The sequence below is a fragment of the Erythranthe guttata genome, chromosome 6, assembly GCF_056151865.1.
Source record: "Erythranthe guttata isolate IM_541 chromosome 6, IM_541, whole genome shotgun sequence".
Classification (NCBI taxonomy): Eukaryota; Viridiplantae; Streptophyta; class Magnoliopsida; order Lamiales; family Phrymaceae; genus Erythranthe; species Erythranthe guttata.
The window spans coordinates 3,815,858-3,831,294 of record NC_142538.1 but is presented as its reverse complement, the minus strand read 5'-3'; the positions used below and the strand labels follow the sequence as shown (position 1 = coordinate 3,831,294).

The window sequence follows — 15,437 nt, the reverse complement described above, 5'->3', positions numbered from 1 at the left end:
GGGTAAAAAGGACCACACAAAAAAAAAAAAAAGTAATACGGCAAAGCAAGTGTGAAATGTAGTTCAATTTGTATTCAATTTTAGACAGTTATTTGGCAGGGTGGATTGATTTAATGATCATGAGTACAAAATTAATCTGGCCAAGTTAAAATTAGGATAAACGTATTTCTTATACTATAGTCGTTCGTAGTTTTGTCATCGATTCAATATGAAAACAAAACTACGAGTGACAAAATCACAAAATATTGTCACTTAATATAAACATTTGATGACGATTTCCGATATTATTACGACAGGAGTGGCATAATTGATACTATCTCTTCGTTGTAGTGTTTGCATATCTATACGTATATAAGGAAAATATATGAGGCAGAAAGCCATGTGAGCAACATAAATGAAGCTCAACAACATCCAACTGTACACAAAAGTATTCTGCAAAACTGGGAGTTATTTAATAGGCATGATCCTCAACAGTTAACTAAATGTTGCAATGTTTAAAAAAAAGTTGAATCACATTTTTTCTGCTTTTTGGGTGGTGTGTCGACATTGATGTTCGATGGAGGCATGAAACATATAACGGCAGTCACATTTTGTCAAAAAAATCGATCAAAATTGAACTTTGACGATAACATGAGATAAGGACCGGCAACAATTACAATTTGCCCCTCAAAGAGTGAAATAGCTAATTCTTCTATTTATAGCCTATCTATTCCAGCCTGGTCGGGATGCCATAAACCGGCTTTAGGGAGCATTACGATATAGAATATCAGTAATCTATCCTGATTGAAATAAAAATTCTATCGCACCAACTACATTTACAACTAGAAAGTCGGAACACGATCTTCCTTACTTGGGAAGTGAATTTTTGACCAAAGAGGTTTACTCAATGCGCGGTAGTAAAAAGCTGAAACCCGAATTCTCACCAATTTGAGAAGGAGGTTCAACATCAGCAATGTCTATCTGTTCCATTGACTTTGATATTTCGTCAACCGAAAACGGTATACTGCAACGACCCAATAAAATAGATCAGAGTGCAAAACGGAAGCATCAGAGAGAAAAATATTCTCCATTTTTGCGTAAATTTTAAATTATTTGTTTTTTTCAACAACATAATTTCATTTCTCCTATCCATAAATAGGACTTATGCTCTAGTTTTTTCGGAAGTATAACAGTAGAATAAGCCAACAAAAAATAGTTGATATTTGGTGCTAACCTGGAGTCGTCATCCAACAGAAAGGAATTGCTTACTGCGTTATTTGAATCTTCAGTCATCAACACCCTCATTTTGGATATAACCTGAATGAAATATAATAACAACGGTTAACATTACCAAAGATGCCCTTTTTACTTGGAATTTATCTCTTTCTGACGAAGATGACTCAAACCTAGTTTTCTGTAACGGAATGCATATAAACTTACATCAGAAGAGACACTATGTGTGCCATACTTATCATCCCAATACATCGTACTAATCCGGTACAACTGCTGAATGCTCAGTACCTATTCAACAGAAAGAAATAGGTTAGCAGGATAGCAGGCTAAATATAATTCTTTTAAGATTTTTCTATTTGGAAATTTGACTCACAGGGCAGAGGTCATGACTTATTTCATCCAATGTTTTCTTCGGTTTTTGGTGGATAACCTGGATTAAAAGAATCTTCATAAGGTAACAGAAATGACCAACCTAATATGTTCGTAAAGAAGGAAAGGTTACCAGAAACCCAATGGCTTGTCTAATATGCTTGAGCTCATCCCAAGCTGAACCTGCATACTGCAATATTCCTGAGTACTTTAGTCTAACAGAATTTTGCTGAACTGAAAAACAAATAAAAGAAACTTGGAGTACCTCGTCAGTTGCAACGCCACACCAATTTTCTAGTTCAGCTAGTCCAGCTTTAACATATTCCCCATTACTAAACGAGCAGCATTCTCGTCTTAATAGAAGGCTGCAGCCAAGAAAAGTTTACTTAACATTACTAGGAATACAAACTGCAAAAGATTCAGAGAAAAAATGGAATAAAATTTAACGAACCTGTTAAATAATTGGACATTGATGAAAGAAAATATCTGCGTGAACACTTTGCGTACTAAGAAAGGGGGTACCTGACAGGACATGAGCAATAGTTGCATGTAAGATTAACCGAAGCAGATAATCTTGACACTAAGGAGACATCACAGAAGTCATAACAAACAAGATACTCGTGAATGAACGAAAAATCCTGGAAATAAGTTTTTAATAGATATCCACGGTTTGCAGGAAGTAGATCACAGGGAGGAAGAAAAATAAGAAACATAGGTTCTGTTTTACTAACATTATTAGCTTTCAAAGTGTCCAAGAAAATCCCAAGGCTCTTTACAATTCCCTGCCAGTGAGCAATCAAAGCTTGCTGGCCTGCTGTATTTGCAACTGAACGAGATGATCCCTTAACTAAGCTTGCTCTAGAAGTTCTTGGTGCCTATTAAAAAATATACATAAGTTAAGACATGTAATCAGAAAGATTTTTTGGTTTCACAAAAAAAAGTGGCACCTGATAAAAATGTACATGATCACTAGATACCTGAATACACAGACCAAGCAATGGAGATATTTCCTTCTTTAAATTATCTCGTATCATTCCATAGATTTTCTCAACGTACGCCGTAAGTTGCTGCTTGAACAGCAAAGCAGGGTATTTGGCTTCTACTTGGCGTAAGGTCTCTACTCCACCACCAGGCATGCCATTCCCAAATGAAAGATTCACTCCTTGTGGAGTTCCTCGGAAGCTCTAACACAAGAGTAATTATAAACAGAATTCAAGAAAAAGGGCGAAAAAAATTCCCGATGGAAAAGATTTAGTGTGTAAATTGAACTTTTTTTCACTGTGTCATTGAAAAGGATTAATACGAAAAAATATTTTACATGTGACATCCTGCCAAATAAAGTAGCTGAGGACGAGCGACGACGTAGAGGAGCCATTCCAGCTGCACCACTTGCTTTCAGGGTACGCTGGAGGAGCAACAGTAGTGTGGAAGCATTTGACAACCAATACGCCAACATATCATTGTTATCCTGAATTTTCTATAGATGGACAAGTTGAAAAGTTGAGTATTCCAGTAAATATGAAAAGAATAGTTGATAAATGTTTGTGCATAACATACCTCAATAGCATGCCCTATAGTTTGAATGATTCGGTCAAAGACACTTGTTCTCTCAACTTCAAATGATCTCCACTGCAAAAGACATTTATATATAATACAGGCTGCTATCGGCCTGTTGCCAGAAAAGCCCAAGGGCTGTGAAATACAACGAATGAGCAATTCCTGATTTTCCTGTTGTTTCTCATTAAGTGATTTCTGAGGCTTGTCATCAACTTCAGAAAAGGATGAGCTGTGTAGATCCTAATCCAATTGAGGTACATGGAAACAAAAACGATCCTTAAAAAAAAGTAGCATTCAAAAGAAAAATATTAGTTAAGGAAAACTTATTACCACGTGCATCTTGGTATCCGTAAACGAATGGCCACTGTCATTTCTCTGCTATTTGTAAATGCCATGAACTTTCATAAGATATCCCATAAAATAAAATAAAAATTGATGACTCATAAGGTAGTCATGAGATTACCTGCATGATAGATCTAGAACGTCCAGAAAGAAACTTATTTGGTGCAATTGACACAGCTTGTTGACGAAGAACTTTGTTCTCCGACTCTAAATTATTCAGCTTCTCTTCTAGCCTGTAGAGATGTAAAAGTTCATTTATTTCATCAGATGGAACAGGAAAAGATCAGACAGTCTGAAATATAAATCTCTGTTAACTGATTGTTAATTCCGATATCAATGAGCTCCTATCCTTTTAATGCACCCTAGCCCTAGGTTCCTTATCTGGCTACCTTAGCAGAATAAGAGATGCAGATTAGTGAATAGATAATCTAGTCCGCGCAACTGTTATACAGATTAAAAAGCAGTTCTGGAAATTGTGACCACTTTAAACCAGCTCAATGATATTAATCAACTAAAATGGGTCATGTTTCAGAACTAATTTATCACTAGGAGAGTTGATAACCAGTCTCGTCTATCAGTTAGTGGTTCAAACTTACTGCCGCTCTGATTGTCCTCTGTAACATGGTTTAGATTTTTCTGGAAAGGACCGCAAAATTTCTTTGTAAAAAGCATTAAGCCGCCGAGTTATCGTGTTTTTCATACTGCCATTTAAACTTTTTTTCCCCACACTGTCCTCTTTAAGTATATACAATTTACACTAAGAGATTTAGATCACAACATTTGAGAAAATTCCCACTGATATTGGTTCACATATAAGGCACAAGTTCTTATTAATGTTTCCTTTTAATCATTTCTAAGGATGGGAGAAATGGTGAAATATCAAGCATCATAAGGTCATATCACCAATTTTGCATGCCTATTGACCTGGAATCGACCAACAAAACTTAAAATCCCGTGCCTAACATACAACCGAATATGATGATCTACATGGGCCAACTATTAATCCTATAAACATTGGCAAAAGAAAAAAGTCTTGATGGTAAACTGTCACGAGAGTTCAGATAGTAAACTACTTCTCCCCCTATTTCATTTATGAGTTTGATTAATGACGGATTTTTCATCTTTAAGATAGTGGGTAGGTATAATGACACTAACACAAAACCGAAATTTTTTTGTTCTCAAATAGACCAAAAATAAGTAGAAAATACTCCTGTTATCGTATTTTATTACCTGTGCAAAGATTCCTGTAGCTGATGAACTTTTTTTTCTGTCTCCTCTAATTTTTCACGTCTCTCTTCAATACATTCCTGTGCCTCAGCAAATTTCTTTCGCAAGTCTTCAGAAATTTCCTGCTCATTTTGTAGAGAAGCCTAGACAGAGAATTGTTTAGTTGAGAATGTTAGAGTCAATAGGCGAAGAAGCACAATTACCAAAATCATGTTCTTGTCTGATTCTTAAGACACAGTAACTCAAATAGAAATAATTCCCATTCTGTAAATAAACCTTGGATTAGGTTCACTCAAAGATCCATCAATAAGAATGGTGATATTGAGTTTTTATGTGAATTCTGACCTAACAAGACACTCACTGCTAATTGGTTTAAGTGTGGATGCTCGAACAAGGACATCGGCTAGTGTTGACTACAGATTTGTTTGTCTATCTGTAGCTAAGCAATATCTTCTCCTCATTTTCACAGTTATTCCAGTTGATTAATTTTATTCATGCATCCTGGTGTAAAGGTCACCAAAATTAGTGCATGTGCCTACTGGAAATGAGTACTCTTCAGCAAATTTATTTTCATAATTGCAAAATAAAAATGACTGTCGTATTCTTCGTCATAGCATAATTAAATTGAAAATGATTTTTGACTCACATACACCACTACCCCCAGAGGACGACTTTGCTAAAACCTGTAAGATATCATGATAACATCGTGCAACAGAACATAAACATTATTTAAATGACCATAATTTAACAGACTTTGGCATGAAAAGATGTTAGAACAACCGTAATTACTTAGAAACACGGCGTAAGAGAAAGAAGCCTCATTATATGAACAAGAGGTAACCTGCAATATTTTCCTTCGACAATGAACATATTAACTGTAAACAAATACAACCAGAGTAAAAAATGAAGCCACACATTAAGTATGACTCCTAACTTTATGACTGAAGCTATTGGATGATGTTCAGTTTTCTTATTGCAAGGCCGCTAATTAGTTGTTCCATGATTTTTTATCACTACAAAATCAATCGTTTTAGTAACCTGGTTCCTCTTTTCCCTAACAAGAATCGCAAAAGATTGTTCTACTTTCATCACACTTTATAATTTGGCATAGGTGTTTGACAAGGACGAAAAAGGAAAAAATGGAACAATATCAAGTTAAGCAATTTATTTTATATGATTGTAAAACCTTGTTCTGATATTAAGTACCATTACCTTTAAACCGTCAATTTCAACCGCTAGAGACTCAACTTTCTTGGTATCTTCAACATAAACTGGAGTTTCTTGGATAAGAGGAGGTGCTTCTTCAATTGCTTTTTTTGCAGCTTCACGTTCCTTAACAAGCTGTGCATTTGTTTCATCAACTTTTTTCTGCATGTCCTCCATCAAATTCTGCAACTTTGTTATCTCTTGAGTTTTTGTTTCTTCCAAGTCAGTCTGCATTTATGATTAATTGACATGACAAAAGCAACATAATCATTTCATTTTCATATCACAAACAAACAAACCCAGCTATGCAATTCAATATTGTACGAACAAAAATTAAATATTTTCGAGTTAGACCTTCGGAACAAATTACTTATATTTCAAGAATATTATATACCCTTAAACGTTTTTCAAGCTGCAAGCGCCATGTGAGTTCCTCTAGCTGTTTTTCAAGCTTATCTTTAGCCTCTTTGAGTGCACCTGTTTCCCTAGCAGCCTGCAGAGGCATATAGTCAAGTGTTATATACTGGCAAGCCATGATATATCATAATACTGAAAGCTTATAGTTCATATGAATTTCAAATAAGCTAGATATTAAGCTATTAACTCAATTAACTTCTGATAACAATGGGCACAAATTCCAAGAGTATCATTTTTTTCTCCCAATAAATTGAAAGGAAAAACTATCTCAATCGGGATTTTGAAGTTCTGAATTAAAAAAATCCAATTTAATATGAAGACAGCTTGAATAATATATATATATATATATATATATATATATATATATATATATATATATATATATATATATATATATATATGAATGAGTAAACCATAAAGAATTAGAACTTCCAAAATGATATGGTACTGAAACCAACCATCTTAAGCTTCCGCAATTCACTTTTCGCAATTCTTCCTCTTAATCTGCATTGGGCAAGTATTGTTCCTTTCTTTAGCTTCCTATAGTAAGACGAAGCTCTATGACAGCGCCACCGTGCCTAATAGAGGTTAACAGTAAGTGGACCACATCATGAAATATAACATAATTTATTCTGGCATCAAGTATTAGCAACCAGTTACCTGAATAATGGTTGCGGCTTTAGTTTGCCTCCTAAATCTAAATTTGTTACAGGCGTCCATGGTGCGTAAACCTGTTTGAATAACAAGAACAGATATCCGGAGTGTGGTGTATGCTTTTCTTGCTTGGAATCTTAATGTGTTCCGCTGGACTTTTATTGCTGCTGCTTTCCTTTTCACGGTTGCGTAAATTTTGCACGCTAGTCTACCTAAAATGTACAAATGCAAAAGATACCAAAGAAAGGTGGAGTCAAGACTAGGATATGTGCCCAGGTGGCAATACCAAAACATCAAAGGTATACCTCAATGGGTTTAACAGAATTTAACAGAATTCTTAGAATAAGGAACATATTTAAGAATCTCAATGGGTTTTAAGTGGCTCACTTCTGCAAAAAGATTGCATATAAATGGTAGCCTCTCTGACATCTATAAAATGTTTACGAGCAATATGAGTTCTTGTGCGCCGTTGTATAATTTTCGCTGCACTACTAAGAACTTCTGCTCTATGTGCGTCCAGTTCAGCCATCTGGCCAGCTCTTAGGAAGACCTTTGTTTTGCCTACCTGTAAGGTCATCAAACATCATTTTGATTTGCATTAAAAAACTTGATCCATTTTGTGATAATAAGATATCATAGCACAAGCACAACTTCTACTACCCGGATCCCTTATGCAAGCAAAGGAAAAACAAATCCTTATATACCTGGAAACCTTTTATCCCCTTCTTTTCCAAAATCTTATTGCACGCCAACTTTTCATCATAACTGCTCATGAGAAAGGCCTTTATCATTAAAATATGACTCTTTGACCATAAAAAGGCGGACAGTAAAGCAATAATAATCCGACCAGAACATAGAACAATCATAATTTCATCAAGCAAAGCCGAATCACAATGGATTAGCTCTGGCTAAGCAAGGGATCGGGTAAAGATGAAAGCATGATTTCAGTTCAAAAAAGTAGGTACTTACTGTCCTTCCAAAACCTCGGGTGCAAGAAGCCCAAATCTGTTTATGAATTCAAAGAACGGGCGGCGAGTAGGATATCCTGCACAGCTGATCCTGATTGCCTCCAAAACACCCTGAATCAATAGGTTGCGACCAATAAATAAGTGTGCCTAAATCAATCAACCTCCACCGCCAAGGATAAATAAAATTCAAACTACTTGGATGCAAAAAATTGGCAAAAGGAGATCTATAATAGTAGAGATGAGAAGAACTTACACCACAGCGTAGCTGCTGCATAATGTTCTGATTTTCAAAAATAGCAGGTTTGAGAAGATTATTTGGCTTTACACATCTGATATAATGAGGTTCTGTAGCATTTAGAGTTTCCATCAATTGTTGTAGTTGCAGCTGCATGATAAGATTGTAAGTGCAAACATCTTGTTTAGTATGTGTCAATTGTCCAGAGCATAAACACAATAAAACTAGATCATAAGTTAATATATACTCCCTCCTCATTTTAATTGTCGTTTTAGGCTAATTCACACATATTAAGAAAATTAATAAATGTGCATGAATTTCAGAAAAATCATAATAAAATGACTAAAAACCTACTTTCATAAATGTTTTACCATTAAATCTCTTAAGAGTAGTAAGGGTATAATTGAGAAATACACAATAAATAATTCATTGGAATCCTAAAGTGACAATTATTTTGAAATAAAAAAAAATTCTCTAGAAAGACAAATAAAATGGGAAGGAGGGAGTAGTTTTTTTGTCTTTTGGCATGTTACTATGTTATAAATTTATATCTCAGATATAGAAATTTACAGAATAAAATCCTAACAGGAATGGAAGTTCAGGCTCACTAACCTTGAATCGTGAACCAATGGAAGAAAACTTGGAAGATTTTGTGGTCTCTTCAGCTATTGGAGGAAAAAGGCCTGCTACAAAAGGGCATCCAGAAGCACCTAACAAATCTTGATATTCAGGAACCACATAATCTTTATTTTTGTCCAAGAACTGGTCAGATTGGTATTGAACCTGAAAATAACTGAATGTAAGATTTAAGAACTTGATGCTTGACAGAAACATAAGGTGTGCATATGTATTTTAACATTACCTCCCCAGCGTAATGTGCAACAGTAAAATCTGTACGGGATAATTTTGGCTTGACAAAGCGCTTGTTATTCTTGAATGTTTGGTAGAGCTTATTGGAGAATGTCTCATGTGTTGATTTTGGAAACATACTGCAGGTAGAAAGCCATAAGATTGGAGGAAAAAATGGTACGAGTAATGCAACAAATGAACAAGAAAATAATGAAATAATCGTCTGATTAAATAACAAGCAAATTTTTGTAACAGGGATATCCTTGTGTAATGGTAAGTGCGAAAAGGAAACGGTAGAAAAGTTGAGGAGCACTACCATGCTTCATCAAGGAGAGCAATAATTCCACCTGGTTTCTGCAAATGCAGACATATAAATTGTAAACCATCACAAACTCCCAAAAAATGACATAATTGTATAGATATGATGTAACTAGAATTTTTTCATCCAGCTCAATCCTCATGAAGGGAAAAAAATGTAGTTGAATAAGATGAAACACCATAAAGAGACCTGCTTATTGGTAAAGTTACAGTTTTCAAGTCACATATCATTATAGATAAAATCAATTCTAATAAGATTAAGACCATGTCTTCTGGAAAGAACAACTACTTTGTAGCATTTAGCAATTAGTTAAGGAGAAATGAGTAATAGTCTGAGCAGTCCAAAATTCCAATATCTTGTGTTACTATAACATGAAGAAGTACCTTCTCAATGAGATCCAGAACATCTTGGTTATCAACAAACTCAATGTAGCTCCAATTAATTGCCTCCTTTGTGTATTCTTCTTGTTCCATTTTAAAAACATGCTGCAATTGAATATGGAAACTTAAAAACATGCTGCAAGTAAACATGGAAACTTAGCAAGCTTATAACTAGCTTATACCTACACAGACATGAGACATCTCGATATGAAAACTACCTGATTAAAATGTTGTTGAAGCTTCTCATTTGTAAAGTTGATGCAGAACTGCTCAAAACTGCATAATATGATATGCTATAATTAGCATTTCACACCCTTTGAAACACACCTTTGTTGGGTTATTTTGGGAGTACAACACGAGGGCATTGGTGGTAAATCAAATATACTTATTGTTACCTGTTGTGTTTAAAGCTTTCAAAACCATAAATGTCAAGGACCCCAATCAGACATTTTGATTTATGATCTTGCCCAATTGACTTATTGATCTTATCAACCAACCTGTATATATACCAAAAACAGCAAGGGAAAAAGTTGAGCATTTAGTTAAATAGTCAGAGAACTATAAAATCTATCCGGTAACACAAAGCTGCAAAGATGAATACCAATCAAACAGCCTAGAATATAGTGTCTTAGCTAACCCATCCCTGCTAACTGCTGCACTAAGAGGATCGAGACTTCTTTTAATAACTTCTTCAGGGGTGATCATCACACGTTTACACAACGCATCTTCCAACGCCACAGGATCACACCTAAGACAAGCAATAGTAAGAATTCTCGACAAGCCATAAGGAAGTATGTGAAGATATACTTTGGACTATATGTCAGAAGCTTATATACATTAGAAGTTCTGCAGTTGTGTTTAGATGGAACTTGGATTTGTCATCTTTTGGAATAGATGAATCAATTTCCTTTCCCTTTCCAAAATCAATATTTCCAAGATGAAGAATAGCAGCAACGACCCTGAATATTGCTTCCTGAGAGAGAAAATGGATTAATAGGTCCCTGCAAAATAGATTTAGCGCATATTTATGGGCCTAAAGAGGACATACCTGCTCTGTTTTACTAATTCCAACAATATCCATTGCTCGTCTAGTGGCAAGGTAATCATGGGCATCACTTATGCCAACAAGCTCATGGCATTTTGATTGGTTAAGATAGTGAAATGATTTGGGATGACCTAACTTGTACTTGTCAATTTCCTGGAAGAGGAAGGAATGTAAGTGCAAGGTAAAATTGTAGCTGAACAATTAAAGAGGAAAAATTGGCGAACGAATTTGCAGTAACCACACGACTAATATACCTCTTTTGGTGCGGCACATAAAAGGTAAAAGCAGTGATAGTTGCGCTCAGGATCAGAAACTTGGCAAACACGAGATCTTTCAAGAAGGTATGTTCTAATAGCAGCTCCTGATATTCTCCCTTGCTTGTCAAACTGAATCTCAACAAATTTACCAAAACGGCTGCAGTATTACAATACATAGGATAAGATTGGTGTTAAAGATCAGCTGAGATTTTATAATTCGATGTAATCACTCGCTTAGTTCATATAACTAAGCAAATAATTGAGTTTTCTCAAGACAGTGGGGTTTCTTGACATATAGATACAGAAAAGGACCGTCATATTCAGCAGAAATTGGGTATTCATCATTGCGATGAAAAGTGAAAACAGATATCGCGGCTTAACTGCAAAAGTGTTAAAGGCTTCACCTGGAATTATTATTTCGAACAGTTTTGGCATTGCCAAATGCTTCAAGGACAGGGTTGGACTGCATTAAAAATAGTTCAAAACCTCCGTTAACTAATCATATAACTATAAAACCAAAGCAACAAAATGCAACACTGTAGAATTGACTATTAGGAGAACTAGGTTATCATGCATCATACTTCAAGAACTTGTTGTTCAACTGTGCGTCCTTCTGTAGCTGCACGGCCTCCTAGAAAAGCTAGGTACTGCATAAGCATTTTTGTGGTCTCAGTTTTACCAGCTCCACTTTCGCCACTAACCAGAATAGAGTTGCTCTTTCCTTCATTTATCATGGCCCTATTTCAGGAGAAATCAATATTGAGATAAAGTTATTGAAACACGTTTCCATTTCATTGTATTATAAATTGGCCAAAATATGATAGCTTTAACCTGTACGCAACATCAGCAACTGCAAAGACATGAGGGCTTAGCTCTCCCAAAGGAGCTCCCCTGTACTGTTGCATCATATGCTGATGGTATAGATGAGGCAGCTTTTGAAACGGATTTATAGCTATCAGAATATTTCCAGTGTAAGTCTGTAACACACAAACAGCAAACATGTATGCTCATAACTAGACCACAATAAAATAAATTAAGAATTAGTATCAAAAGAACAAATGAAGAACCATACATAAATTTCATTGAGTTCATATCTAAGTTTCAAATTCTCCAGCACTCCAGGCTCATGCAGATAAGACAACTTTGTCATATCATCAACACCTCCAGCAGGAGCTTCCGTGTCTTTAGGATAAAGTTTTGATAACTTGGTAACAACCTGAAATATATGAGGAGAATCATTATCAGGTTATAGTATTGAACTTGAATAGTTTGAATAACATCATTATCGGGGAAAACACATTTAATCCTGAAACTGAACCACATAAACAAAGCTTTATTCAGCAAATTTTGTAAAAGTTATATAGCAAACTGCATTTGCAGATATGGTTGGGTCGGATGGGAACTACACACAGCAGACATAACAAGAGATACTTGAACATAGTTTTGCATAAGTCTCCCAAGAAGCCATATCCTAGATGGCAACCCTGACAGTCCTCTTGGGGCCTCTAAAACCTAAAATTGTAATTGACATCCAAATCCTTAGGAAAAAGAATATGATGAAAAATGCAGAGAAAGAGAAGTTTTTCTAATGGGGATAGGAAAGTCATGCAACGAGTGGTGCAGATAAAAAATTCCTCTTGAATCACTGTATCATTACCAACACCCAACACATAAAAGAACATATAGTATCTAATAAAACTGACACCATATCTGTAAAAGATACCTTCTTCCCATCATTCCTCTCGATCTCAACTTCTTGACCATTAATTTTGGTAACCTGCCCATGAATCCAAGCCAGTGCAGGGTCCTCAACCCAGACATGAGATCCAGCAATTATGTTCACCGGAGTACCCTGTACGAGTAGAATAACAAGGTGATTTAAAACATAATGATAAAAGTTTGCAATTTCACCAGAGACATTTTAAGTGCAAGTAAACAGATTAGAATAGACTACACGATCAGCCAGGGCATGACTCTATTTAACATGTGTGTATGTCCAGAATCACTATCATGAGCTGGTACAGTATCGTTATTTTGATGCATATCATATATTATTAACTATTTACTATTATGATGAGATATGGTAAAGTGTATGGCTGTGATGCACAGCTTCCTATGATCTAGTTCATCTATTTATCACTCCGCGTCTCTTCAAATATACTTAATTGCTGCGTTGACAAGAAATTGATCCAATTTAAATTTTGCATATGCTAACAATTCAATGTGGATAAATTAGTCTTTTTCAAGGCTCAAAGAAGTCAACAAGAGTTTATACATGAATGTTGACTTCCAGCAATGAGGAGAGAAGCTCTACTAGCAACTTTGACTTATAGATGTGTTCTGAAGGACAGTACAATGGAGAAAGAAATATCACCAACCAAAGGAATCAGAGCCAGAACTCACATAGGCTTCATTAAGAGGAGAATAACCAATTAGGGAACGAAGTTAAATGTTTTCGGAAGAAAAGGCAAGGTTGCGGACTCTGAGTTACAGAACCAACCAACAAGCCATCATAACATCTGCAATTCTAGAATATTCTGCACTAGTCTGCACTTCATGGCTTCAAACAAACAAACACTTCGCCGTAACTGAAATTGTATCTTTCTACCACACAATATTTTGGAAAATTAGGTTTGTTTTAAGCATAGAATCGTGTTATCCTCTCTCATCAGCACCTAGTTAATCCTCATTACATTTTATCAGAGCCCTGAAGTATACCATCTAAAAACTTCTTCTAGTGACTAGCAGTAAGACCGCTAAGAGTCCGCACTGCAAGGTTTCAAATTCAAGACCAGCAGTGAATTTGAATGTAGTATATGATCCATGTTTCCACAAAGTTTTGCCTTGCGCGTTAATCTACATTGTCATGAATACTCATTCAAACATATTTTTTTTACTTCTGCAGTAGTTCTTCAATATAAGACTTTCATACTAGCATCATCCTCAGGTAGGATAATCCATCTATTTAGTGATCCAAAAAAAAAAAACTACAAGTACATTCAGGAAACGAAAAAACATCAAAAAGAAGATCTATATTACTTGGTTTTCACAAAATTACATAAGATTAATGAATTCGGCAGAATCTGCCATTTCCGGAATTCAAATTATACAAAAACTTTAGCTGATAGTGATACATAGATCAAGTTTCAGACGATCCTAATCCATTAAACACTTTTGATTTTCCGAAGCTCAACTAAATTTAATATATAAAAATAAAAAAAAATAAAAATAAAAAAAAATAAAAAAATAAGAAAAAACAGAGCAAATGACCCTACTATACTCCACAATTATCATCCCAAACAGCATGCAAGCCCTAATAGAAATACCCAACCGCTTCAGTATAATATACAGTTTTCATAATGAAATTTCACAAATCGACATTATGTATATTTCAGGGGAAAAGAATCACAAAATCGAATCAAGTGTGAGGTGGCGTACCATCTTCTAAATCTCAAATTTTCAATTCCAGGTAGCGATTAGTGCCCTTTCTGATCTGATATCACAAACCAGAGATCCACGCATGCATCCATGCACTCGAGTGGAAGAACTGACCGGAAAATTTCCAGCTCTTTGGTGAAACTCGTCGGAAAATCGGGTCGTAAATTGGTAAACCGCGGCCGCATACAAGAGCGAGAGTAATAATTTCTCCGATCGCTTCTGAAATTTCTGTTTGTTTTGAGTTTTCTCTCTCTCTACCAAAATAGGCATTGCATGGCATCGTCCCTGTAACTTCGGATCCATTCTCTGTCACTCTTTTCTTCTCTCTCTCTCTCTCTACGAATTTTCGGGAATTCGTGGCTGCAAAAACACTCTCTCTCCCCAATTTTCCCCTTTTCTCCTCTGTTCTTTATTTTTCGTTTGGAAATTGTTAATTCAAAGAAGCCAAACTATAGTGTATATATGGTATTTGCCCTAATTCCTCTTTCTATATACTCATGAAATTGGATTCAATTATCGTATGTATTTTATTTCCAAAATTATTAAACATTACTCACACATATTTCTTTCCGAATATTGCCTCTTTCTATAATTAATAAACATATTCAAATATATTTCCTTACCAAAAAAATTCAAAATAACTCAAATTTAATCTAAGTAGATTTAGCTCGTAAATCCCTTTTGATTAGTTTTATATACCAGACAGTCCTCGATACGTTACTTTGAACATTGAACTTTCGATCTCTCCTATATAAGTTTTGTTTACAATTGGCTATAACCCATGTGAAATGTCTGGAATGTCAAATGTCACATTTTTTAGCAAGTCTTCGTTTCTTGTTACCGACACATACAATCTTTTACACGGGGCTAGATTATGAGAAAACTACGAATCTTGATATGTTACGTTGCTCCACACTTTTCTGCTAATACAATATCAAGAAGCTTCTTCAGAATCTAATTAT

At 35.3% G+C, this 15,437-nt stretch overlaps 1 protein-coding gene across 2 annotated transcripts; it reads right to left on the bottom strand.

Moving 5' to 3' along the window:
• Nucleotides 1–433: 433 nt before the first annotated feature.
• On the bottom strand, nucleotides 434–15,198 carry LOC105977596 (myosin-11). 2 transcript variants are annotated; one of them, XM_088819514.1, is made up of 38 exons: nucleotides 14,476–15,198; nucleotides 12,761–12,889; nucleotides 12,110–12,253; nucleotides 11,869–12,014; nucleotides 11,619–11,775; nucleotides 11,442–11,500; nucleotides 11,035–11,194; nucleotides 10,784–10,933; nucleotides 10,572–10,708; nucleotides 10,337–10,483; nucleotides 10,131–10,232; nucleotides 9,954–10,011; nucleotides 9,739–9,840; nucleotides 9,353–9,390; nucleotides 9,050–9,176; nucleotides 8,800–8,970; nucleotides 8,206–8,337; nucleotides 7,954–8,063; nucleotides 7,689–7,749; nucleotides 7,372–7,549; nucleotides 6,991–7,196; nucleotides 6,789–6,908; nucleotides 6,308–6,406; nucleotides 5,920–6,141; nucleotides 4,711–4,850; nucleotides 3,602–3,713; nucleotides 3,469–3,516; nucleotides 3,139–3,378; nucleotides 2,900–3,058; nucleotides 2,559–2,765; nucleotides 2,313–2,456; nucleotides 2,033–2,103; nucleotides 1,847–1,946; nucleotides 1,715–1,771; nucleotides 1,586–1,642; nucleotides 1,420–1,500; nucleotides 1,214–1,296; nucleotides 434–1,003 (listed from the first exon to the last, which is right to left on the bottom strand). In XM_088819514.1, the coding sequence occupies exons 1-38, from the start codon at nucleotides 14,476–14,478 to the stop codon at nucleotides 880–882; spliced, it is 4,581 nt and encodes a 1,526-aa protein (XP_088675640.1). In that variant the 5' UTR covers nucleotides 14,479–15,198; the 3' UTR covers nucleotides 434–879. The 2 variants fall into 2 exon arrangements, with proteins under 2 accessions (XP_088675640.1, XP_012858373.1); XM_013002919.2 differs by having other exon boundaries at nucleotides 3,469–3,513.
• Between the last annotated feature and the right edge of the window lie 239 nt (nucleotides 15,199–15,437).